The sequence below is a fragment of the Eptesicus fuscus genome, chromosome 8 (assembly GCF_027574615.1).
Source record: "Eptesicus fuscus isolate TK198812 chromosome 8, DD_ASM_mEF_20220401, whole genome shotgun sequence".
Classification (NCBI taxonomy): domain Eukaryota; kingdom Metazoa; phylum Chordata; class Mammalia; order Chiroptera; family Vespertilionidae; genus Eptesicus; species Eptesicus fuscus.
This window is the reverse complement of record NC_072480.1, coordinates 96033689-96060989: the sequence shown is the minus strand read 5'-3', so window position 1 is coordinate 96060989 and position 27301 is coordinate 96033689. Positions and strand designations below refer to the sequence as shown.

Here is a 27301-nt window from a genome sequence, read left to right as displayed (position 1 = left end):
CAACTTCATTCTCACTAATTCTTAGTTTTGTGCGGCACGTAAAAGTTGTTATTCTAATTTTTCAAATGGGAAAAAGACCATGCAATTGAGAGAAAGATGCAGGATCAAAACTCAGTTATCTTTACTTCTTTTATTTCTTTCTTCACTATGCCAAGCTAGTTGTTCATGACCAAAATACATTACAATGGACTGAAAATTTTAAAAAGGATATTGGTTTTTCAACTTCTTACTGACCTTTATGCATGAAAATAAAGTCATTATCATTAAGCACATTTTCTAGGATGGTATACAATCATTTATAGGTAAAGACTTTGGCATTTAAGATATTAAACATTTTATGAATTATCAAAATATAATAATTAAACTTGTATCTTCAGCATTATATTGGTCATAATACTTTTCACAGTGTGCAGTACTTGAGTCTGAAGATGGGACACACACACTCATATCCCTCACAATGACCTCTTTTTAAAGTTGTCTAGATAACCATTTTGGACATTTGGGTTAATGGTTGAAAACAACTGCATTACACTATGTTTATAAGTAAACCAGAACATTTTATTTGTAGTAGTAGCTAAGAAAGTGGCTTTTAATGGATAGTGAAGAAAGGAAGTAGGGAAAGCCCAAGGTAATAGCTATTCCTTAGGAAATGATTTTAATAGTTCAAAATCTTTCACAGAATCTTATGGAAAAGAGGCAATATTAGTTTAGCATTTGACAGATATGAAAATTACACTCAATAAGAATCTTGCCTAATAATTTAGACCTTGGGTTAGTATAATTTTGCAGAAGTAAATCTTCAAAGTATAAACAGCAAGGTACAAGTGAACCAAATATAAAGTAGTGCTAGATGATCCTTCACTTTTTATGTTCTTGAAAATGAATACAGTTATTACGAGCCCTTCATAAAAAATGCCTCTTAAACCAAAACTTCAAAGTACCTTGAAGAATATCACATTTTTCAATTCCTAGCCTTCTATTTACACTTATCATATATAAGTAATCATGACAACAAAATTATAAGTTGTTTTAAAAAAACAAATATTGTTGTTCTTCCTGACTTTTACTTCACGTTGAATCCCTGATATCAGTTATATTTAGATGCACCTCCCTGTCAAAGCAGTACAAATAAAGGCATTAATTTAGTATATAAAGATCAAAGTACTGCTTTATCTATGAAATTATGTGTTGTACCTGAAATGTGGCAAAGACCATATAAATATTCCTAGAGACTAATGCCATTATGGACATTAAAAGGTTTGACATATATTTTTTCTAACAATGTAAAAATCAATTAAAAAATACTGGCTAATCACTATTGGACTGATGTTCAAATGCTGAGTTTTAAATTCAACGTTATCTTATCTCTCCTTAAAGATAGGTTGTTATACAAACATGAGAAGTACAGTAAGTTAAAAACCAAAACCTTGCATTAGTATAGCCAAATTTTATATGTGAAAGAGTACCAAGTGACGTAAAAACCTGTTAACCAGAACAGAGCATCAAATAACAGTGAAGGAACAGTGTAGCCCAAAGAAAGAAGCAGAACAATCTGTCAGTCAGGCTGTGTTTACATAAATTATTTTAGCCCTCCTGTTCCCACGCTTCACATGCCCTACCTTAAACAAAATCGATGAACATAAACTAAGACCAAGAAATTCTGAATTGATGTTCAGTAAAATGCAGTTTGGCTTTCTGCATACATGCTACAGAGCTTGAGTTAACCCAGAAAAATACAAATATTCTTATTTTGGTTATAGATCACAAATGCATGTTAGAAAAAGAAAGGTTTGGCATTTAATATGGAAATTTTCCAACATTCTAAGGACATACTAAAGAGGCCAGTAATGAAAGACAATGATAACTAGAACAGCAGGCACAACCATGACTGAGATATACTTTAAAAGTTTACAGATTAAAAAAAATAAACATAAATTTAAAAAAGAGCCTACAGATTGAAATAAAACAAGTAAATTAGCAGACATATAAAGTAGTCTCAATAAATAAATATGTGATTCTCCCCCAACCCCCCTTTATCATTTATATTTTAGTTTTCTTTTTCAACCCTTAAAACCACTACCTGGAAGTTCTAAAGCTGTGAGACACGCATTTCTTTCTTTTCTCTTCTCTTAATAAATACTAAATGTAACACAGCTTATTAACAGTATCATTTGAAACACTGTTCTGATACAACTCAGATCTACTTCTTGAGATTGGTGCTATTTTGCTGATTCAAAAAATACTTGCTTTTGCTTATGATGATCTGGTCCTTGGACAAACTATTCACAATGTAAGTAGACTGTATCTTGAAAGCCTACCATATTTTTCAGCATCATTAATAGTACTTTACCTGAATGTACAAAAACATTAAAGAGGAGCTTCTAAGTGGAACTTCCTAATACTCACAGTTTGAAATGGTTTGGAATGGTTGATGAAATGTTAAGATATAACTCAGCACACTTACACAGAGGTAGAAGATACCTCTGGCGAAGCATAAGGACTGCCCCAGTAAATTAGGTCCACCAATGAAAACAAATTTCAAGATTTGTTTCATTAATAAGAAAGTGTTACAATTAAGTTACGAGTCATACCACCTTAATCCTAAAGCACACAGAAAACAAAGCCAGTCAAGTTTAGGAGTAATGTTCATGGTTTAAAGCTTATAAGAAGTGAAAATAAAAATAAAATGAGATGTATATAGTTAACATCTCAGTGCCAACGTGCAGTAATACAACTGTTTTATCAGCATGAGAGCTGAATCGATCTCTATGCTGAGACAATATACATGCATTTATCTAATACATATACATCTCATATAAATACATCCTTATAAGAAACACTGACTTTACATTAAATTGCCTTTGTTGAAAACAATTTTGCATTGAGTACAATAAATTACAACTTGCTGTTGTACAACTTAAAATTCTTAAAACAATTAGAGATGTTTACAAAGAGAATTATAGTAATGTACAAGAGCACTTCAATAAGAATTGGATGAACAATGTTTAAAGTAAAAAGTTTTTATAACCAAGCTGTACGAACATTAGGGGGCTTAGGTCTTAGCAACAGGCCACTGGATTTGTCAAAAACTGCTCCCTCACTCTTACAACTGAGACCACTTGTAGCACTAGATGTCCTGGAAGCACCTCCTGAAAATACACAAAAAATAAGAAATGATCTGAATTATTTAAATAAAATACATAAATCATCATCTGATAAACTTCCTTTCCTAATTTTAGGTTCAGACTAAATTTTCCTTTTCTCTCTCTCTCTCTCTCTCTCGATCCTGAGGATATGATTATTAATTTGAGAGGGAGAGGAAGGAGGGGAGAGAGAATCATCGATCATTTGCCTCCTATATCAACCCTGACTGGGGGGGGATTGAGCCTGCAACCTTTTGGTATATGGAATGATATTTCAACTAAGCCACACAGCCAGGGCAGACTGTTTTTAATAGTCTAATATAATTTTCAACCAGAAATGCACTTCAGAGTTTCCCTATGGAACTTAAAAAATATACTACACTAGGGGATTCTGATTCAATAGATTTCAGGTGGGAATAGATGTTTTAAATAAATGTTTTAAATGATTCAAGTGCAAAAAACCCCACCTTTTATATAACCATTATACATTTATTCAACAAAAAATTTACCATATTCAAGACCTAATACTAAGCATGAGTTATTGGAACAGCCCCCATCCTAGTCACTATACCAAAGAAGTAATGCTTAGAGAATGAATGAATGGAATTACTAGTCATTTGACTGTGTAAGAGTCACATGAGCACTAGGAAGTTGTGGCATGGTAAGTGGTTCCAACTTTGTTTTAGTTCTGGCTTCTAATATTTCCAGTTTAGAATGCACATACGAAGCAACAGCACGGACTTCTATACAGAAGAAAGACGTCTGGCCCTCCGGTGTGTCGCAGACACTAGCACCGTGGTCATTCTGCCTACATTCTCAGCAACACACCACTGGACAGATGTGTGAATGATCACATAAAAAGCTTTAAGGATTACATCTTACGACTCTACAGACTGCTGATTTTTGTTTTATTCAGTGAAGAAGACAGTGTACATACAAGGGCTGAAGATATTACCAATAATTCTTAACTGGCTGGGAAATGTTTCAGTGACTTTTAAATGGTACATCTATTCATTTCTTCCTTTAATAAATATATTCTTCCATTATCTAAGAAAACTACTGATATTTTCAACTGTTTTTTTTTCTCCTGATCTCCTTCCTATACTGCCATTATCTGCTATAAATGAAACCTGAAATTAAGTGAACTAAAACAAAACAAAGCATGCCAGTGAAAAACCATAAAATGCATTTCAGAAGAAGGCATTTATCATGTCCTGGCCAGGTAGCTCAGGTGGTTAGAGCATCGTCCTGATATGCCAAGGTTGCAGGTTTGATGCCCAGTCAGGGCACATACAAGCATCAACCAATGAATGCATAAATAAGTGAAACAACAAATCGATGTTTCTCTCTTTCCCTTTATCATAAGAAAAAAAGATACAAATAAGTACAAAATAATTGTGAATATGCTTACTTAATGAGCTATACTGGCTGAGAGTCGATCTCGCTCGTCTTAAGGATGGTGATGAGTTGAGATAACCCATATTGCGATGGTAGTCCATTAGCTGTTCTGAGCGTTTCATGCCAACTGTTGGTTTCACAGCTTCAAGTCTCTTCAATAAAGCCTTCATTTAAAGACAATCAATGTGAAAGTCAGTGTTAGTAATATTTTTCCAAAAAGAAGACTATTTTTAGAACCTGAAATGGATGAAATTCAATAGAAAAGACTAAATCACTGTTGACATATTTCAAATAATACGCTTTCAGAAGAACCTAAGGGCTTTGACCTATCCTATAGCTAACGAAAGCCACTACGATTCTAACAACTGATCACAGGCACGTCTCTCCTGTAGATCAGGTTACAATGTTAGAAAAGGTGCTGTAAGGTGAAATACATTAAAGCTGAGTTTCTCATGGAAATGACATAATGGGAATAATAATGCTAAGAGCCCATGAATGACCATAAGCTTATTATTATTGTTTTTTAAAATATATTTTTTATTGATTTTTTACAGAGAGGAAGGGAGAGGGATAGAGAGCTAGAAACATCGATGAGAGAGAAACATCGACCAGCTGTCTCCTGCACACCCCCCACCGCAACCAATGTACATGCCCCTGACCGGAATCGAACCTTGGGACCCCTCAGTCCGCAGACCGACACTCTATCCACAGAGCCAAACCGGTTTTGGCGACCATAAGCTTATTAAAAGCTACTATAAATCCTTTATCTGGTTATCCAGCAGTGGATTTCTATCTGTTTTAACCTTCCAGTAGTGACTCCAGGCTGACTAGGACACTGAAGAAAGGCTAAGGGGGCAGGGCTCTCCCACTCCTAATTTCTTCCGACCCAACTATGCTCTTTGAATTGTCTGTTTTATATACTGAAGTTCTTCATAAAATTAGTATAAAAAAAAAGAAAAGTTTTTGCTGTTAAGAAGTTTGAAAATCAACTACAACTATTATAGAATATAAAGCTTTTTAAAGGTTATAAATCAACTAGCCAAGGCAACACAGTATCCTTGACATAGTATAATAGGATTCAGCAAGAGTCTAATGTATAATGTTCTTAATTTTATTTTTCTTCTTCACAAATCAGGTGAAAGAGTTTCTTTAGTTTGCTTTTCCCAGGCATCATTGAGAAAGGAATATGTAAGTAGACCAATGAATTAGGATTGATCCATGGTGGGGCCAACTGCCTGCAGCCTGGGGAAGGAAAGCCCCGATAGGCCCTGATCTCAGGCCAGGCCTAGGAACCCTACCTGAGGAGTCCCGGATTGTGAGAGGGTGCAGGCCAGGCTGAGGGACCACGCTCCCCTCCGCAGTGCACGAATTTTTGTGCACCGGGCCTCTAGTCTATATAGAATTAGACAATAAAGTAGACCATAATGTTTCCACTCAGGAGTTCTTGTGTTAAAATAAAAGTAGTGAATGGATACATTTAGAAATTCAGACTGTTCTTAAAAAATTAAGTGGCCTCGCTGGTTTGGCTCAGTGAATAGAGCATCGGCTTGTGGACTTAAGGGTCTCTGGTTCGATTCTGGTCAAGGGCACATGCCCAGGTTGCGGGATCAATCCCTAGTGGGGGGCATGCAGGAGGCAGCCAATCAATGATTCTCTCTCATCATTGATGTTTCTATCTCTCTAGCTCCCTCTCCCTTCCTGTCTGAAAACTAAAAAAAAAAAATTAAGTGAAAAATAAAATCCTTTTTCTTTTGTTCTTTGTCCCATTTAGACCTCTTAAATGGGAAAACTGTTAAAGGGATAGTGATACATTGTCACAAAGATGAAGATTTATAGCACATCTCATATCTAGTATGAGTGTTGATTAGTTGAATAATCAGTACCTTTGTTCTAAGATCTTAAAATCATAGTTCATTCAGTCTGGCTTTCCTTCATCTCTGCTTTGTTATCTGTTGTCTCCTCCCATAAGAGAAATAAACCTAATGATAACTAAGTATGACTCTAGCTGTAGAAAATAGGGAGAATGGTCTTGATTTTTCCTGACTATAGGATACTTGTTACTCCCCTAATGTCCTTCAGGGTCTTTGCTTTATCACTTTAGAAACAATAAAGCAACTCTTCTCTACCGAAATCATTAACACATTATTTATTCATTAATTTGTTTTAACCTGTCTGCCTCTGAAGACAGCATTCAGGCTAGGTTATTTTTCTTTCCAAAAAGAATAATGTTTCCAAGATTTAAAAAAATATATATTTAGACAAACTATTTGGGGATTCATAATTAAAATCTGATTTTAGTAGCATTTCTAAGATTTTGTATACCATAAACTGGAACATAAGTAACCATTCTTATCATTTTTCAATTCATAAGTTCTTACTCTATGCCAGGTACTGTTCTGAGCTCTTCATACCTACTGTCTCACTTATTACTCAAAATTGCTTGAGGTTTATTTCATTGTTAATATCCCTATTAAGTTATTTGACCAATCCTATCTAATAAATCTAATAAAATAGTAATATGGAAATTGACCATAACTCCAAGACACAAGATGGCCGCCCCCATGTGGTCAAAGATGGCTGCCTCCATGTGGACACAAGATGGCCTGCAGGGGAGGGCAGCTGGGGGCAGTTGGGGGTGACCAGGCCGACAGAGGAGGACAGTTGGGGGAGTCCAGGCCAGCAAGGGAGGGCAGTTGGGGGGGAACCAGGTCTACAGGGAAGGACAGTTGGGGGGAAACCAGGCCTGCAGGGGAGGGCAGTTGTGGGCAATCAGGCCAGCAGGGAGGGCAGTTGGGGGTGACGGGGCCAGCAGAGGAGGGCAGTTGTTAGAGACCAGGTCTGTAGGGGAGGGCAGTTGTGGGCGATAAGGCCAGCAGGGAGGGCAGTTAGGGGTGACCAGGCCAGCAGAGGAGGGCAGTTGGGGGAGAAGAGGTCAGCAGGGGAGGGCACTTGCGGGGGGAACAGGCCTGCAAGGGAGGGCAGTTGGGGGGGGGGGGGCCAAGGCCCGCAGGGGAGAGCAGTTGGGATGGACCAGGCCTGAAGTGGAGGACAGTTGGGGGGGGGAACCCAGGCCGGCAGGGGAGGGCAGTTAGGGGCAATCGGGCCGGCCGGGGAGCAGTTAGGCGTCAATCAGGCTGGCAGTGGAGTGGTTAGGGGGTGGTCAGGCTAGCAGGCAGAAGTGGTTAGGGACAATCAGGCAGAGGCAGGCGAGCGATTGGGAGCCAGCAGTCCTGGATTGTGAGAGGGATGTCCGACCCTGGTCGGACATCCCTCAAGGGGTCCCAGACTGGAGAGGGTGCAGGCTGGGCTGAGGGACACCCCTCCCCCCGCCCATGCACGAATTTTGTGCACCGGGCCTCTAGTCATTTATAAAGATGTCATTGGTAATGACATCATAGAGGAATAGGGATGGAAATATATAGGAGCAGAGTGTTGTATTCTGTTGAAAATAAGTTCATATTATTCAACAGGTTTTAAGCTTGAGGTATCAATTATAATTTCCAAGGTAACTACTAAGAAAATAACTAGAAAATATACAAAAAAAGGAAAGCTAGAAGGAATCCAAATGGTATACTACAATAAGTCAGCTAGCTACATACTAAGAAAAGTAGTAATGGAGGAATAAAAAATGGTAGAAGTCCTTCCTTATCAGAAATAAAGTGTAAATTAAACATAAATGGATTAAACATTCCAATTAAATTAGCAGATTGGCAGGTGGGTTAAAGAAAACCATGATGCAATGATATGCTGGCTATAACAATCACTTTAGATCCAAAGACACAAAGGGGTTGCAAGAAAAAGATTTTTATACAAAAAGAGAGATGGGTGGCTACATGATAAAACAGACTAAGTCTAAAAAGGCTACAAATGACAAAGCAGTACTTTATATATGGATTCAATTTATATTTAATCCATCACATAGATATAATGGTTATTACAACAGCCCCCAAATGTCTGAAGCAAATACTGACAGAACTGAAGGGAGAAATAAATACGTCGACAATAACAGTTTGAGATTTTGAAACCCTACTTTCAATAATGGATAGAACAACTAAACAGAGGTCAACAAGGAAACGGAGACGTGAACAACACCACAAACCAGCGAGACCTAGCAGCCACCTCCCAGGGCGCCCCACCCAGCGGGAGCAGAACACACATTCTTCTCGCGCATGGGAACAGTCTCTAGGACAGGCCAGATGTTAGGCCATAAAACAAGTGTCAAGAAATTTTTAAAAACTTTAATCATACAAAGTATTTTTCCCAACCACAATGGAATGAAATTAGAAATCAAGAACAGAAGGGAATTTGGGGAAGTCATACCACAGAGAAATTGACACACTTCTAAATACCCAATGGGCTTAAGAGAAAAATCCTAAGAGAAATATGAAAATACTTTGAGGTGATGAAATTGAAAACACAACACAAAAAACTTGCCATCTGTGCTGCGCTGCCTCCCCTCCCCTGCCACCGGTGGCCTCCCTCTACAGGCGACAGGCTGGGGTGCAATGGCTTGGCTGGCCTGAGCCTCCTTCTTTCTTTGCTGGAGGGTGGGGCCAGCCCTGTGAGGGGGCGTCTGCCTACCTGATTGCCCCTAACTGCTCGCCTACTTACCTAATCACCCCTAACCGCTGGCCTGCCTACCTGATCTCTCCTAACCACTTGCCTGCCTATCTGATCACCCCTAACAGCTGGTCTACCTACCTGATCACCCCTAACTGCTGGTTTGCCTACCTGATCACCACTAACCCCTCTGCCTGCCTGATTGCCCCTAACCGCTTGCTTGGGGGCGGGACCAGTCAGCCTCCGGTCGTTACTGGTTGTTATGACCCAGGGTCTTTATATATTAGGATTTTTTTAATGAAAAAATAGTCATTATGAAGGATAAATGCAAAGGAATTGACAAGTTTTTGGAAGATATAGAATTAGCTTCCAATTGCTACAATGATGTGCAGAAAACTACCACCTAACTTACAATCCATTAACATCATTTCAACTTGCTTTGTTGCTATCTACTCCTTGCTACATGCAGAGTAACTCTCCTGAAGGATTTAAGACTCTACTAGTATTACAATTCAGGTAAGCATATAGAAAAATAGGACTGTACTGATGATGAAATATGAGGGTGAATTTTGGAAACTGTTTTAGTAATTGTTAATAAAAGCTTTATCAGTTGTTTTAGGTTTGAATTTATATGCTCATTAAAGATTTAATTTTAGTTTAAAACACTACCTGGGTTTAGAATCTTGGCTCAATCACTTACTCTGTGTCCTTGGGCTCATTACTTAACACCTCTAAGTCTCAGTTATTTCATTGTAAGATGTGGATAAAAACAGTATCTACCTGAAAGAATTATTGTCAGGATTTAATAAGCTAATATCTGGAAGATACTAAGTACAATGTCTAGCCCGGCTGGTGTGTCTCAGTGGTTGAATGTTGACCTATGAACCACGAGGTCACAGTTTGATTCTGGTCAGGGCACATGCCCTGTGTGGGGCATGCAGGAGGCAGCCGATCAATGATTCTCTTCCAGCATTGATGTTTCTGTCTCTCTCTCCCTTTCTCTCTGAAATCAATAAAAATATATTTTAAAAAAGAACAATGTCTGGCATTTAGTAAGAGCTCAGTAAACATCAGCAATTATTATGAACTGAATTTTATAAAGAAAATAATGTTATGAGTAAGTTTTTAATGTGAAGATTTTCAACAGTCCCCACATATATTTCTTAGAACATCTAAGTATAACTATGTTTTTTAACAATAATGCCTTTCATACATTCAAGTAGCAGACCACAAAATTTGTCCTCTTTGAGAACACATATATTCTTTAAAACTAGAGGGCCAGTGCATAAAATTTGTGCATGGGAGGGCGTGCCCATCATCCTGGCGCCTGTGCCCTCTCGCAATCCGGGATCCCTCTGGGATGAGGGCCTGTTGGGGCTTTCCTTCTCCTGGTTGCTGGCAGCTGGCCTCGCCCCGCCGCTGCCACTGCTTGCCATCTGTATGGTGCTGCCCCCCGACCCCTGCCACCAGTCGCCTCCCTCTGTGGGCATAGGTGTTGGGTGCAATCACTTAGTTGGCTGGGTCTCCCTCTGTGGGGCAATTGCTGGCCGGCCCTACACACCTGCCACAGCGTCGCTGGCCAGTGGACTGGGCCTCTCTGTGGGGCGATCAATCACGGGGACCCCAGGTCGATCACCGCGCAGAGGGAGGCCCTGTCTACCCGCTGCAGTGCTGCCAGCAGGGTGGCCTGGGTCTCCCTCTGTGGCCGCCAGCTGGGTGGCCCTGCCCAACCGGCTGGGGCTCCACAATCAATCACCGTGCAGAGGGTGGCCTCCCTCTTTGGGGTGATCATGGAGCCCCCCACCCCATCGATTGCCCCACTGGCCGGTGTCCTGGGCCTCCCTCTGCGGGGTGATGGCAGGGCCCCCCGACCAATCACATTGCACTCGCCTTGGCTGGCCTGGCACCAGTGCGTGTCATAGTGTGTTCCTCCAGAAGGTTGTCAGATTCTGCTTCAGTCAGTTTGGTCAATTTGCATATTATGCTTTTATTATTATAGATAAGTGATATATAAATTTGTTAGCTTTCAGGGATACAGTAAAGTGAAATAGATTAAGCTAGTGACTGAATACTTCATGGAGAATATATACATACTAGAGGCCCAGTGCATGAAATTCGCGTCCTGGTAGGGTCCCTAGTAGCTGCCACTCCCTCCCCTCCCCTGGTCGCCTGCTGCCACCACTGACCGGGACCTCCCTCCCTTCCCCTGGCCAGCCCCGCCTCCTGGCCAAATTCCTGGAGGATCTCCCGGTAGAGAGGAAAATTTGCATACTATGCTTTGATTATATAGGATGACTCTTGGACATCATTTCCTGTACTATTGTAGTGATTTAACAGATCTAGTCAAATAGATAATGGAGGTTTCAGTATTTTCATTTAAGGTTCCCTTAAAATATGGGTTGCTGGGGAAAAAGCTACACATTGTACACACTGTACCTTACAGGCTCATAGTTCATCATGTATTTCATGCCAAACACATCTAAATCTACTTTTATATAATTAAGTTTAAATATTGGGTTTCCGGTAAGTTGGGTTTCAAATCAATACAAATGCATTTCCTTGATGACTGAAAATTTTTTTACTTACCAAATTTTCTCTTTCAATCCTTTGTTGTTCTTTCTGTCTGTTGACAGCACTGTGATATAACTTAGGGGGATGATTAAATCTTCTAGGAATCGTATTTTTGCTTCCTGGTTTTTCAGCCTGTCTTGACAGTTCTTTCAAAAGCCTCTGATTTTCCCGATCAATCTGTCTCACCTCCTCTCTTGTGAAAGAGTAGTTTCTCCTAGGTGCTGCTGAAGGCTGATCTAAGTGATGTTTCTCTGGTCCCTTTTTATCCAATTCCAGAAAAGCTATAGAAATGGACAATAGAAGGAAAAATGGCGAAAGAAAGTAGCATGAAATATGATGGTATTTGCTTTAATTTTTAAAAATTAAAACTACATTTATTCATGAGAAGATATACATGAAATAATGTTACTGACATCATACTTCAATTGTGTAGAAAAAAATCCAGAGGCAGCTTAGCATTTTATGCTTACTGAGTTCTTTGGGAATAAAAGCTGCATACCAAACAATAAGAAATGTACATGGTGCTGGTTTTAAGGTACGTGTAATTTATGGAAAATGCCCGTCAGGTTCATCTTATGTTTCCCCAAGGAAGCTTAATAGTTAGGAAGGTTGGAAACCTCTGGTTGAGTGTATCAATATAATACTTAAATAGTTTTTGTTAGTTGGAAGGCATACTTCAAAAATAAAATGTCCTCAGCAACGACTGGTGAAAACAATGGGTAGAAAATGGCAAAAACAAATGCAGAATATTCTGAAACTTTCCATTTAATCTGAAAATATTTTACTACAGTATTTTGTATTGGCATTAAAACAAATACTTCTGTAGAAGTCAAACATTTCATTCCTGATTAAACATAAGTCAACATGAATATATTATACAGAAAGTTTGTAACCAAGAAAAATATTTTGTAAACTGATTATCACAAAAAAGTTTCTAAAACTATTCAGCTTGCTAAATGTTTCAGTTTAAGTCAGTACTAAAAATGAATACATTATATCAGATTAGTAATATACTGGCACATTTATTATGTTTTTTACAATATTTTTTAAAGGAAGCGATACTTGTTTTTACTTGAGTACCTTTGTTAACTCTTTTACTGTCTTAGTGTTTTGTACTATAAGAGGAAGAGGCATGCCGAAACCGGTTTGGCTCAGTGGCTAGAGCGTCGGCCTGCGGACTCAAGGGTCCCGGGTTTGATTCTGGTCAGGGGCATGTACCTTGGTTGCGGGCACATCCCCAGTAGTGGGTGTGCAGGAGGCAGCTGGTCGATGTTTTTCTCTCATCGATGTTTCTAACTCTCTATCCCTTTCTCTTCCTCTCTGTAAAAAATCAATAAAATGTATTTAAAAAAAAAAAAAAAAAAAAGAGGAAGAGGCATTTTTAACCCTCATCTAAAAATGTGACTGTTACAGAAAATTTAAAACATTTGAGCAAGGTCACAAAAACTATGTCTACCGCCCTCCCTACATTTAACCATAGACAATCAAAGATTACAGAAATTTAAAATAAATTTTGTTAACAGTGATTTCCTGATAGAAAACGAGGAAATTAATGGTTGGTAAGTTGTTGAAAACAACTGACAAAACCTTAATGAGAACACATTTAGAAAGATATAAATGGGCTGAACATAATTATCTTGCTTCTAAGAAATGCCCATTTTGTAGAATTTAATACGGTTTCCAGATTAATTTAGCCATATATGAAAGCCTTTAAAATTAAATTCTAAACAAAATTAAAAGTAAACCTTTTTCCTAATGGCATTTTAAAAAGTAAAATAAGGCAATAGCTATAAATAAATTAATTATATAAAGAACACTTAATCTAATTCATTTTTAAAATTAGCATTCTAACTCTGATGGAAAAGTATATGGATGGAGTACTTATATACTGAATCCAGGTATCACTATTATGTTTTTCTAAAGTGCCTATATGCTTAAGTATGAAGCAACTTTAAATACAGGGTGGGTTTACACTTATAGTACAATTAATAAGTAATAATCCCATAATAAACTATCTCATGTACTCACAACTGTAGACCTACTTTTGCCCACCCCTTATATGCTCCATTGGTTTTTCCGATTAAGATCTCTTTTTTTTTTTTAATATATTTTATTGATTTTTCACAGAGAGGAAGGGAGAGGGATAGAGAGCTAGAAACATCGATGAGAGAGAGACATTGACCAGCTGCCTCCTGCACATCCCCCACCAGGAGATGTGCCCACAACCAATGTACATGCCCTTGACCGGAATCGAACCTGGGACCTTCCAGTCTGCAGACCGACGCTCTATCCACTGAGCCAAACCGGTTTCGGCGAGATCTTTTTTTTTTTAACTTGAATAAACTTTCAGGGATACAAATATTTATATAAATGTATACATATTTAAATTCACATATTTATGAAACATTGTTTTTCTCTAATTTTCTTCAATGAAACAATTTAAAAAAAATCCTCACCCCAGGATATTTTTCCATTGATGTGTTTAGAGAGTGGAAGGGAAGGAGAAGGAGAGGGAGAGGAAGAGAGAGAGAAATATTGATGAGAGAGAAATATCAATGTAAGAGAAAGACATCGATCGGTTGCCTCCCACACGCTCCTGAGTTGGAGCCTGCAACCAAGGTATGTGCCCTTGACTGGGACTCGAACCCACAACCCTTCTGTCTGCAGGTCAATGCCATTTGGAAACCTGGCTAGGGCTTCAATAAAACAGTTTCATTCAAACTTGTTACAGTATTTCAATACAGGTCCATCATCACTAGAGCCTTTTCTTAAATGATCTAATACCATTTACTAGAAGTATCAGCTTTACTTTCACCTAGGCTGAGATACAGACAGCATTTTAAAATTTTGTATAATGTTACCACTGAAAATTTTATCTCAAGCCATATTAAGATCTTATTCATATAATAGCTCTTTAAAAAAACTATCCTGTAGGCATATTCATGATCCCTATTTAAAAAAATGATATTTGCTTTTTAAAGTGATTTTTTATAAAGTTTTTAAAAAAATCCAAACTTATAAACTGATAGGTCACATTTCAAGAAGTAATAAAATTTACTCAATTTCTTTGTCTTCTTTGTGAACAAGTTGTCAGGTGATAAATTCTGTGACATTTTCCCAGTTCCAGTCCTCTGAATCTGGCAGGCTTGTGTCTAAGTAGACCAATATGATACAGCCTAACTGTGTCCTAGGAGATGCAGCCCCCACCCCCCAACCCCACCCTGCCCCCTAGAATACTTGTCCTTGGGACCTGAGCCACCCTCTATGTCTGACTGCCCTGAGCTCAGCTGCCAGGCTGTGAGGAAATCAAACCACATAGACAGCCACTATGATCCTAATCTTTGAGTCATCTTAGGTTGCTGCTTTTATACATCTAAGTTTTGTGATTTGTTATCAGAGCAGCAGTAACTAATACAAAATTTGGTACCAGGAATTGGGGTACTACTCTAACAAAAATCTACATTAGATGGCACTGGCTGAGACCAGGTGACAAGTAGAGCTGGAAGGGCCTAGAAAAGATTGCTGATGAAGTGGATGAAATGGCAGAATTTTAGGAATACTGCTGGCTGTTTGACTAGGTACCTATTGCCATTGGTGGACTGGGCTAAGCAGATCTCCTCACAGAATGTTAAAAGTATCAGTGATTTATTTTATCCACAATAATTAGAGGATAGAGAGACGGACTGAAAAACGAATCAGTCAGTTTTCAAGCAAAATTTAGAGAGAATATAACAGAGCCAGAACTTAAGAGATTCAAAAATATAATTTTCCTTCCTACTCCTTCCTGGCAGAAGATTCTCGAAGGACTCAGAGGTACAGGAAACTGAGGAACCAAGTCAGAGCAGACTGCGCTGTACTTGGACCTGTTTTAGACCCTGGATTTCGAGGTTGGGAGAATCTTTCGAAAGGAGAAATGTATTTTTGCGTTTGGGAGAAATATGTAAAAATTATGTGGACAGAGGATGGACTGCAGAGGTTTTAAAACATGTCCATAAGGTATTTGACATTCTTATTAAGAGGGTCTATACTCTTCCTCTCAAATTTGGGAAGGTTCATTACTGTTTACATCAATAGAATATGGAAGAAATGAAGCTATGTGACTTCTGAGGCTAGGTCATAAAAGGCGATGAGGTTTCCATCTTGTTTCCTGGAACACTGAACTTGGAGATCTGAGCCACCATGTGAGAAGTCCAACCACCCTGATGCTGCCGTCTGTGAGGAAGCCAAGCAACACAGAGGGGACACGTGGGCCCTCTGCTCAGCAGTCTCATTCATGTCATCCCAAACCCACACCTGGCATGTGAGTGAAGAGCTCTCAGATGATTCTAGTCCCCTGCCTTTAAGTCTCTAAGCATTGGGGTAATTTATTATATAGGAATAGCCACTGATATGCCATCACTTTTAAAAAATAATGTATGACAGACAAAATACCTGTGGACCAAGTATAGTCCACAAGCAGGCAGTTTACTTTTTGGGGGGTGGGGGTGGGGTGTCTAATTGCTCTATTAATCTTTCATAATGATTATGGTTTTGTCAATTTCTTTTTTTTAAAAATATATTTTATTGATTTTTTACAGAGAGGAAGAGAGAGGGATAGAGAGTTAGAAACATCGATGAGAGAGAAACATTGATCAGCTGCCTCCTGCACACCCCCTACTGGGGCTGTGCCCGCAACCAAGGTACATGCCCTTGACCGGAATCGAACCCGGGACCCTTGAGTCCGCAGGCCGACACTCTATCCACTGAGCTAAACCGGCTTCAGCGGTTTTGTCAGTTTCATTGTTGGGTTCTGTTTTGCTTTTATCACACAATGCATATCAATGGCTCTTAAATCTTTTTGGTGTATTTGGTCAGTTTATTAATGTCAAACACTCTTTGTCCCTTTTAGTGCTAAACTCCACTATATACATGTGACTGAAGAGTATAAAAAGCAAATCATGTCAGTATTATTAGTGAAGACAGTTTTGTCCTTGCCGCTCTAAAATCACCAAGCTTCACTTTTAACTCTGCTTCAAGTATTATGTTCTTCAACTGTGAGTCTGGTGCTTCTCTTGATTTTAGATTTCCTCAAATGTTTGGTAACACTTGGTAGTGTGTTGAGGATATCTGAGATTTCCTCCTCACCTACTGGAATCCTGTTCACTGCAGCCTGCCAGTAAAGGGACAAAACATGTTGCCAGGGAGGATGTGCTAGTAGCTAATCGCAGTACAGAACCACCCACAGTTTTGCTTTCTTCAAGTTTCAGTTATCTGTGGAAAACTGTGGCTCAAAAATATTAAATGGAAAATCCAGAAATAAACCATTCATAAGTTTTATATTGTGTGCCATTCTGAGTAGCACGATGACACCTCACGCTGTCCCACCTGGGATGTGAATCACCCCTTTGTCCAGCACATCCATGCTGTATCCACCACCCCCCTTAGTCACTTAGTAGCTGTCTGGGTTATCGGATCAACTGTGGCAGTGGTGCCGTGCTTATGTTCAAGTAAGCCTTATTTTACTTAATAACGACCCTCAAGCCATTCACATTACTTTTTATCAATGTATGTGTTCTATTACTGTTGTTGTTAATCTAATACTATGCCTAATTTACATATTAAACTTTATCATAGGTATGTACATAGAGGGAAATAACATAGTATGTGTAGGGTTCAGTGCAATCCCGTTTCAGGCATCTACATGGTGTCTTGGAACGTATTCCCTGAGGAGAGGGGACTACTGTATAGGCATCCTCTTCCTTATGGAGTACAACAGGGTCCACAACTTCCCCTTAAATAAGGCAGTTTGCTTCATTCCCTCCTATGTTGTTATCAGTTTAGCAGTAAGTTTAACCAGTTTCTTTGTTCAATGCTTCCTTAATCCCATTTCTTTCTCTTATAATAATTTTTCTTTTCAGGATACATCGTCTAATAATATACCTAATTATTTCATACAGAATCTATGCAGTAAATTTGTGGAGCATTTCTAAATTGTCTCTATTTTACCCTACAGATTCTTCCTAAACTGACCTAATTTTACCTATACCAAGTATTTGAAACATGCCTTCTAATCTAGTGATGCCAACTTCTTCACTGTTCTTTAAATATGTAAGATTCATCCCATAACCCAATGCCCAAACTTCTGCATACTCTACTGCTATACCTTTTAATGCTCTTTCTGCCTATTAAGGGAATTACAGCTCAAGGTCAAAAAAACAAATTCCAACCATACCCTTTTTTGCTATGTACATTGCAAAATATATGTATATTTTAAAAGGGAAGTTCAATGTAGACTAACATTATGTATGTATGTATATATTTGGTTGTGTTTGATTTTTCTGTTAATCCTCACCCAAGGATATTTTCCCATTGATTTTTAGAAAGTGGAAGGGAGGGGGAGAGAGAGAGAGAGAGAAACAGCGATGTGATCAACTGGTTGCCACCCACACACGCCCCAACCAGGGCCAGGGATTGAGCCTGCAACCGAGGTATATGCCCTTAACTGGAATCAAAGCCTCAACCCTTCAGTCACAGGCCGACGCTAGGGCCGACACTCTATCCACTGAGCCAAATCATTTAGGGCCGTGATCGGCAAACTGCGGCTCGCGAGCCACATGCGACTCTTTGGCCCCTTGAGTGTGGCTCTTCCACAAAATACCACGGCCTGGGCGAGTCTATTTTGAAGAAGTGGCGCTAGAAAAAGTTTAAGTTTAAAAAATTTGGCTCTCAAATTTCAGTCGTTGTACTGCTGATATTTGGCTCTGTTGACTGAGTTTGCCGACCACTGATCTAGGGCTTCCCTTCTAATATTTTTCACAGAACCCAAAAATCTCAATTTAGAATAGGCTTTAGCAACCTATATCAACACCTCACCTTACAAATGAAAAGACTAGGCAGAGAATAGTTACTGCTGGTCTAGGGTCAAGTGAATGACACTCAGAAGCCTAAAATTTTTATTCCACTTCCAGGATTGTCTTCACCTCACTACTTAAGTACCCAAATTCAACAGTTCCATATTTCATGGCCTATAATTGGAATGACTGAGTTTATATTCTTTTATTAACCTTTGTTTCACATGCTTATTATTTCATAGTTCAAATGTACAAACTTATTAAACTTGTTGACAAAAGTTATTTTAAACAAATAAATAACATTAACACTGTTAACTACAGGCATCCCTCACTATCTAAACTCTCACCCAATGTTTGCTGTAACGGCTTGCAAAATTTTTTACTCAAAATTCACTACCTGAATCAACAAACTGTTTTAATGTATCTTTGTACTTAGCCAGTGAAAATGTTTAAATTGAGATGTAGAGTATGCCCTGTTCCTACCTCAGCTGTTCTGACAGGATCCCATTTCATGCTCATAATTATTAAATGTGTTAAGCATTATCACTATCGTCTTCCTTACATTAAGTGAATTTATCTTCCAAGGAAGTGGAAAAGGCTGTGAAGAAATCAGGTAAGAACAAATAGGCCTAGAAAAACCCATGTAGAAGTAGTTGAAAGTGATAAAGCATACAGAGAAATCAGTGCAGAAAAGGCATAGCCATGTACACATCTCCATCTTGCATGCTTGCAGTTTAGTTATATGTGGGAAAATAAAAACTTATTTTTGTGGAGAAATGGAATATTTAATAAAGTTATGATAATATCAATAATCACAAACAAATCTACTAGAAAAATCAATGCAAATTCATAGCATTTAATACTTAAGCTCAACATACCTTTAAGTTTAATGATTAAATTCAATATGTAGTTTTGAAAAAGAAAAATTACCTTTTAAGAGATGATTCAGGTCCATTGTGTCATGTATGGCTTTTTGTTTATGTCTGCGGTCTAAATTGGAATCTATCACTGAAGACTTCGAGGTGAGATCTACTCCATGTTTTTCTTTCCCTTTTTTGGCTGATTTCAAATTATTTTTCAAATCCTCAACATTTCCATACACTTCTTGACTCACGTTTTCTTGCCTTTTAACTTTTACTTTTTGATCGTTTGATGTGCCCAGTTCAAAAGACTGAACAGGGCTGATGTCTGGGGTCGACAAAGGAGTGACATCTGTCACAGTATCTTCAGATTCCTCAGTGTAGTCACCGACTTTTGATTTAGTACTTGTAGGCTGTGTTCCTGCTGATTTTATTCCTGGTTTATATTTCTGTTTTGGTGACAAGTGGGTTACACCAGAGAGATGTTTCTTTAATGATGGAGATGAATCAGGTGTACAATTATCAGACTCTGCAGCTGAACAATCTGCACCTGAACTTGAAGATGAGGAGGACAAAGAGGAAGAGGAACTACTTTTGGAATACTTTTTACTTATGCCTTTTTTGATGTTACTAGCTGGTTTAGCTGACTTGGACCTGACATAATGTTTTTTCCCATCATCACTGCTTTCCTCTCCATCTGTATAATAATCATTTTCACCTTCTTTTACCATTTTGGGAATTCTATTTGGAATGGTCAAGTGTATTTTATGTCCTGTTGTAGCATCACACAATTTTTCTGATCTTGAAGAAGTGGTCAATGATAAAGAATTTCTGGTTTGTGTATTATTTTCTACGGGGTGTTCTTCTGAAGGAATTTTCTCTTTTCTTTCATTTCCTTTCTCAGCAAGATCATTTTCTTTTCTCTGCATTCCAAATTTCGAGTTTACATTTACTGTATCTTTGTCTAGTCTCTCTTTAGGGCAATCATTTTGCTTGTCAAAAACTGAGTTACTTTCACTTTTCTTTGCTTCTTCAAAGTCACTGTCAAAGAAAGAATGGTCCACTTCATCTTCTGATATATCTCCGAAACGATCCATAATGGCAAATATATACCTGAAAAGAAGAAAAATGTAACCATCAGACTATAGAGTAATTTTGAAATATTTTTTATTTTTATATAGTAATTTATAGTTTTTCCAAACTGAGAAGTTTGGGTAACATATCAAGAGAAACATGACCCAAAAAAAAACCACCAAAAAATAACCCAGTGAAATTAAAATGGGGCTATAGGAACAATTCCAAGTTGTGCCAATGATCTGAAAAACAGGTTACTATTTTTTTTTGTAAGATAATTCACCCTGTAATACAAAAAGTCAAGGGCTGAAATAAAAGTGTGGTTGTTTTTTCCTTTCTCACTTTGCTACATGGTTAAGAACAACTTTGAAATTAAAAATTATTTTGTAAGTTTCTTCAATTTTAAAAGCAAATGGTTTCATAGCACACCCAGGAGCTTTTCCATTGAAGCAGTTGGTTCTGAGTGCTGTGGTGAAAAGTCTAAAATGTAAATCATGATTTAGAGCAGTGATGGCGAACCTATGACACGCGTGTCAGCACTGACACGCGTAGCCATTTCTGATGACACGCGGCCGCAGCAGCCGCATGCCGAGGATGAAACATTTGCTGCTCCTGAGGATGAAATATTTGCGAAATAATGTTTTTTCCTCAAAGTGACACACTACCCGAGTTATGCTCAGTTTTTTGGCGAAGTTTGACACACCAAGCTCAAAAGGTTGCCCATCACTGATTTAGGGTTTACAGAACAACAGGCTCATATCTAGGAAAAGTAATGACAAAGGAAAGAATGCATTCAGATACTTAGAACTGATATGAAAAAAGATTTTAGAGCTGTTACTTGTAGTTCCAGAGGTAGAACTTGCATCTAGAGATGGAGTGCATAAGAAAGCCGTTCTGAGTTTAACATTAGGACTGCTCAAAAATGGACTGGGCTACTTTCTAAGATAGGAGCAATGAGTGAACAGTGGGATGCGGTAGGGAATTCATGCGTTAGGAGCATATGCTATTTCCCAACCCCACGATTATATGAACTAGGTCTAAATCCCAAAGTCAATGATTAAATACTTCTTTGAAATCCCTGTTTTTCATAGCTAACAATTCCCTGCCTTTCTGTCTCCTTACCAGACTGGGAGCTCCTGATAGCTAGCTCATGTTTATATACCTAGTGCCTAAAGTAGGATCCGACAAATATGATTCAAAGACTGTTTAACCAAAGAAGGAGTTTGGAGTCAGGAAATTTAATAAGACTGCGCAGTGGGTCCTAGCTGGTTTGGCTCAGTGGATAGAGCATCCGCCTGTGGACTGAAGGGTTTGATTCCCATCAAGGGCACATGCCCAGGTTGCTGCTGGATCTCCAGTAGGGGGGTGGGGAGGTGCAAGAGGCAGCCAATCAATGATTCTCTCTCATCATTTATGTTTCTCTCTCTCTACCTCTCCCTTCCTTTCTGAAATCAATAAAAATATATTTTAAAAATGATTGTGCAGTGGTCCTGCTCTTTGATATGTAAGCAGAAAAGTTACCTCTTTTCCCTGAGCTAGTTTCCCACAATCCTCTTTCCCTCCACTCTTCCCCTCACCATACTACCCCCTTATCTCCATTTACAATAGTTGTAAGCATCTGCCTCCCTAAGTGGCCACAGTTCATGACAGGAGGTGCATAGCCCAGTGCCTGGGAATCTTCAGGTTTCAATCTGGGTCGATAATATCCAACAGTACCGTTATCCTAAGGATTTAAGCGCTCAGGATTTAGCTTAATTTACGGAAAAATTATCCAACAATCCCATCCACTAAGCAACCCTTTAGATAACATACACTTCAAAATGAGATTTCAACTTACGTTAGAAAATAATAAAAATATGGTATGGAGTTAAAATGAGCAACGATTCTCTACAACATTTTGGGAAAGGGTAAAAACTAAACGACAGTTCCCCGGACCTTGCGTGGCGCTCAGTGAAAACGGGCTGTCTGCGGGAAGCTGGCCGGGGCACTCACCATCAGTACAGCTCCTACAGTCTGCAGTGAAACACTAATGCTTTCAAGGGTCATCAGGAAAGCACACACATCAGAACCTGGCATTTCTCAAACTGTCATTCTGTTACCGGGACACTAGGTTTCTGTAGTCAGATATAGAATACGGTCCAAAGGTAACCGATTGGAAACACGAAAATCTAGGCCCAAAGGAAACAAGTCAACATCCGTGTTCAGGAACCGAGGCTCCGTTCCGCACTCCCGCCCGACCCCGCGAGGTGCCGGGAGATAACGGACAGCCTCACGCCTCAGGGTTCAGGTTCAAGCCCGCGGAGGTGGGCGCTGGGGACCTGAGGCCGGCCCCGGGGCTGACCCCGACTCCCACGCCACCCCGAACGTGGCGTGCGGACAGGCCGTGCCCACCGCGGCTGAGGGTGCGGGCGGCCCCGCAGACGCTGTGGTTACGCCCGCCGCCCGAGGGGGCCGGCCGGGCGCCTCCTACCCTCCCGCGCGCTTCCTTACACCGACCCCGAGTGCTCGCCGCTGCCCCGGCTCCGGAAGGGAAACGGACCCGCAACGGAGAGGAGGCTGACGGGCGCGGGAAGGAGGGGTCGCTCGCGCGCCGCTCACCTGGGTGCTGTGGCCGGAGGCCGCCTCACGCGCCGCCCGTGACGTCCCGAGCTCGTGCGCACGCGCCGGCGCGCTAAGCAGCCCCTCCGCGCAGCTCCCGGCGGCGCGCTCGGCTTCCGGGGGCGGGGCGAGCGGAGGGAGGGGCGGGGCCGCCAGTGGAGCGGGACGGGGCGGGGCCGAGCGGCGGGCGTCACAGACCGCGGAGGCCGGGCGGCCTAGGGAGGCTCCGCGGGCCCCGCCCGCGGCTCACCAATGGGAAGGAACACGTGGCGGAAGTCATCCTCCGGAGAGCCGTCCGGATCCGACCGCTGCTGCCCCCGCTGTGAACGGCAATGCTGGTGAGCCTAGTTGTGGTGGTGACTAATTTAATAGGAAGAGCTGCTTTCCTTTTTTTGTAATTCCCAGTCAAAACAGCGACAGTAATAATAAAGATGGGGCGGCTGTGTCTTTGTGATTGTTTATATCAGCGAATTGCAGTCCGACCACGAATTCTCTGGTGCAGGGGCTGGTAACACACTAGAAGCCCCTCTTACTGGTAAACAAGGTGGGCAGTTCAATCTGAGAGAAAAATGATCTCTGTAGAATACGTTGAATGCCATTATTTCTCCATTTTGAATTCACAGGCACATAGTAGGTGTGGTAGAATAATGGCCCCAGAGATGTCCACCTCCTCATCCCCAGAACCTGTGAATATGCTACTTTACGTGGTGAAAGGGGCTTTGCTATGTGATTGAGGGTGTTGAGATGGGAAAATGGTTATTCATACGGCCAAAATGTAATCACTAGGGTCCTTATAAGAATGTAATCAGCCCTGACTGATTTGGCTCAGTGGATAGAGTGTCTGCCTGCAGACTGAAGGGTCCCAGGTTCGATTCTGGTCAAGGGCATGTACCTTGGTTGCGGGCACATCCCCAGTAGGGGGTGTGCAGGAGGCAGCTGACCGATGTTTCTCTCTCATGGATGTTTCTAGCTCTCTATCCCTCTCCCTTCCTCTCTGTAAAAAATCAATAAAATATATTTTAAAAAAGAGAAAGTAATCAAAGTCAGTAATAGGAGACCTGGCCATAGGAGCAAGAGGTAAGTACAGCATGGTGAGTGTAGTAACATGGTATACAAATATGTTGTATATTTGAAAGTTGCTAATGGAGTAGATCTTAAAAGTTCTCATCACAAGGGGGAAAATTTCTAATTACGTGAGGTGGTGGATTTTAACTAGATTTTTATTATGGTGACCATTTTGTAATAGACACATATATCATTATGTTGTACAACCTTAGCTTATATAATGTTATATGTCAATTACATCTCAAAACTGGAACAGATTAAAACATTTTTTTTAATTAAAGAAAAGAAGCAGCAAGAGATCGGAGATGTAAGGGGCCGTGAACCAAAGAAAGCAGGCACCTGTGGAAACTGACAAAGGGGAAGAAGAGATTCTCTCCTGAAGCCTCCAAAAGGAAGACCAGGCCAAGACCTTAATTTTAGACTTTTGACCTCCAGAACAGTAAGAGAATAAATTTGTTGTTTTAAACCACTAGGTTTGTAGTAGTTTGTTATAGCAGGAATAGGAAACTAATACAGCAGGTACTCAATAAATATTTTTTTACATGAAAGTGCAAAGAAAGGAACTAAAGGGTTAGTCATATCCTAGGGACTCTCACTAAGGGATTGGCTCTAGTTTCATTCTTCACAATGCATTTTGTACTTGGTTGTAACTACCAACAAGTACAGAGAATCATTTCTTTGTCCTTTTTGTAGGCTAGGAGGAAGGATTTCACTTAATTCTGCTTGATAAAGTTATGCTGTCACCGTTTCCCAGGGATAGTTGTCTTAACTGTGGTCAAAGTTTATTATACAAAGGAGTTCAATAGACATTTCTCTAAAGAAGATATACAAATGGCCAATAAGCACAAGAAAATATGCTCAACATCACTAATCATTAGGGAAATGCAAATTAAAACCATTAAGATACCACCTCACATTAGTATGGCTAATCCTATATAATAAAAGGCTAATATGCAAATAGACCGAATGGTGTAACTGAACCGGTCGCTATGACGTGCACTGACCACCAGGGGGCGTGTGCGGAACATGGCAGGCGTTGGCCGCGGTGGGATGGTGAAGCAGGTGAGCGGGGGCACCAGACCAAGGCGGGGTGGGGCGCTGGTTGCTGTCATAGGGGTGAGCCTCTAGTGGTTACTGAAAATTCTTTGCTCCCATGTGCTGCAGTCCTGCCCGTCGCTGGCCCCGCTCACACCCACTGCCCGTGCCGGTCCTGCTTGCACCTACAGTGGCTGGCCCCAATTGTCCCTGAGGGCTTCTCCACCTCCCCCTGTTCCTGAGAGGCGATCAGGGCAGCAACCGCTGCTCGCACCCGATGATGGCGCCCCACTCGCACCTGCTGCTGGTGTCGGCCCCAATGGCTCCGCGCCGTCAGTGGGTGCGAGTGGGGCTGATGCCATCAGCGCATGGGAGTGGCATCGGCAGCTGGAGTGGGGCTGCCGGCAGACGGGACCAGGGGCCACAGCGGGAAGGGCCAGGCAGGGGCACGGAGGATGGGCCAAGACCTGCTCCTATGCCTATCGCAGCCTTGCAGCCCACAGTTCCTTTCAAGGTGCATGAATTCATGCACTGGGCCCCTGTATGAAAATAAAAAACAAATTAACAAGGGTTGGCAAAGATGTAAAAAGATTGGAACTCGTGTTCATTTTCGATGGGAATGTAAAATGGTATGGATGCTGTCTAGAACAGGCAGCTGCTCAAAATATTGAACATAGAATTACCATATCACCCAGCAATTTCACTTCTGGATTGTAAACCCTAAAGATTTGAAAGCAGAGTCTCACACAGATATTTGTACAACCATGTTCATGGCAGCGTTATTTTCAATAGCCAAAAGATGGAAAAACCCCAAATGTCCATCAACAAAGGAATGGGAAACAAGATGTGGCGTATACAAACAATGGAATTTTATTCGGCCTTGGAAAGAGTGGAATTATATACGCTCCAAGATGGGTGAACCTTGAGGTCATTATGTGAAAGAAGGTATACACAAAGGGGCAAATATTATAGGATTCCACTTATATGTGGTACCCAAAATAGGCAAGTCATGGGGATAAGGGAATTAGTGTTCAATGGGCATTGTTTCTGTATGGGATGATGAAAATGTTCTGGAGATGACTAGTGGTGATGGTTGTGCAACAATGTGAATATACTTAATGCCACTGAACTGTATGCTTAAAAATGATTAAAATAGTAAATTCTGTGTATATTATACCCTGATGAAATAAAAAGTAAGAGATTATTACATCTCAAACTATAATTCTGGCTCTTTTTCTGGGCTATAAATTTGTCAAGTTTTGCCTTTTCTCTGGTTTCCTTTTCCTGCAAAGAGCACTTCCTCAGTTGTCTATAGTGAATGAACAAACCAATAAATGTGTGAACTAGATTGTAAATAAGCTCTGTCAGGACAGAGATTTTATTTCTTTGTGCCTCTTCATAGTTCTGGTCATATAAGGTTATCAGCTCATAGGTATAAAAAGGCTCTTCCCCAAATTCACTGAATCTGGACTCTTTCATCAGAAAAGATATGAATAATAATATCCCCCAACCCCTTTTTAAAATGGTTTCTTATCGATAAACCTCTTGAAACAATATAGCCTTGGCTATTTCTATAGAGAGCTATTAATATTACCTGGAAGTGTTTTCATCTATACTAAGCTTTCTTTATGTTATGAGTAAATGTATACCAATTGAAAGTTGTTTTTTTAAATTTAGGAATCAAGTTTTTTGTTTTTTTTTAAAAATATATTTTATTGATTTTTTACAGAGAGGAAGGGAGAGGGATAGAGAGTCAGAAACATTGATGAGAGAGAAGCATCGATCAGCTGCCTCCTGCACACCTCCTACTGGGAATGTGCCTGCAACCCAGGTACATGCCCCTGACCAGAATCGAACCTGGGACCTTTCAGGCCGAAGGCCGATGCTCCATCCACTTAGCCAAACCGGTTAGGGCTAGGAATCAAGTTTTGAAGGATGAAATCTTTACTGGGTTAAAGCTTATAAACCAATTTTAAATTAATTGTTAAGTTCCTTCCTCCCCCCCCCCTTTTTTTTTTTTAGTATCTAAAGGGGTAGTTCAAAATATCTAAATGCTATAATAAATAGAGGAAATTGAGAAAGCTAAATGACTTAGATTCACAGACCAGGTAATAATTGAATTTCCTTAACTCCCACCAAGCAGAATTAGTAGCTTCTCTTCTTGTCT

The 27301-nt window shown here is 40.2% G+C and overlaps 1 protein-coding gene and 1 long non-coding RNA gene across 4 annotated transcripts; one reads left to right on the top strand and one right to left on the bottom strand.

The window, feature by feature from the left end:
* Nucleotides 1-115: 115 nt before the first annotated feature.
* Nucleotides 116-23116, bottom strand: CFAP97 (cilia and flagella associated protein 97). Of its 2 annotated transcripts, none has more exons than XM_008151896.3 (5): nt 23035-23116; nt 19433-20475; nt 11688-11953; nt 4555-4705; nt 116-3149 (listed from the first exon to the last, which is right to left on the bottom strand). In XM_008151896.3, the coding sequence occupies exons 2-5, from the start codon at nt 20457-20459 to the stop codon at nt 3022-3024; spliced, it is 1572 nt and encodes a 523-aa protein (XP_008150118.2). In that variant the 5' UTR covers nt 20460-20475; nt 23035-23116; the 3' UTR covers nt 116-3021. The 2 variants fall into 2 exon arrangements, with proteins under 2 accessions (XP_008150118.2, XP_054576110.1); XM_054720135.1 differs by lacking the exon at nt 23035-23116 and adding an exon at nt 22429-22643.
* On the top strand, nt 22829-26333 carry LOC129150012 (uncharacterized). Of its 2 annotated transcripts, XR_008556791.1 has the most exons (3): nt 22871-23372; nt 24381-24538; nt 25927-26333. It is a non-coding gene; the product is annotated as an uncharacterized LOC129150012 (long non-coding RNA). The 2 variants fall into 2 exon arrangements; XR_008556792.1 differs by lacking the exon at nt 25927-26333 and having other exon boundaries at nt 22829-23372; nt 24381-24568.
* Nucleotides 26334-27301: the final 968 nt, after the last annotated feature.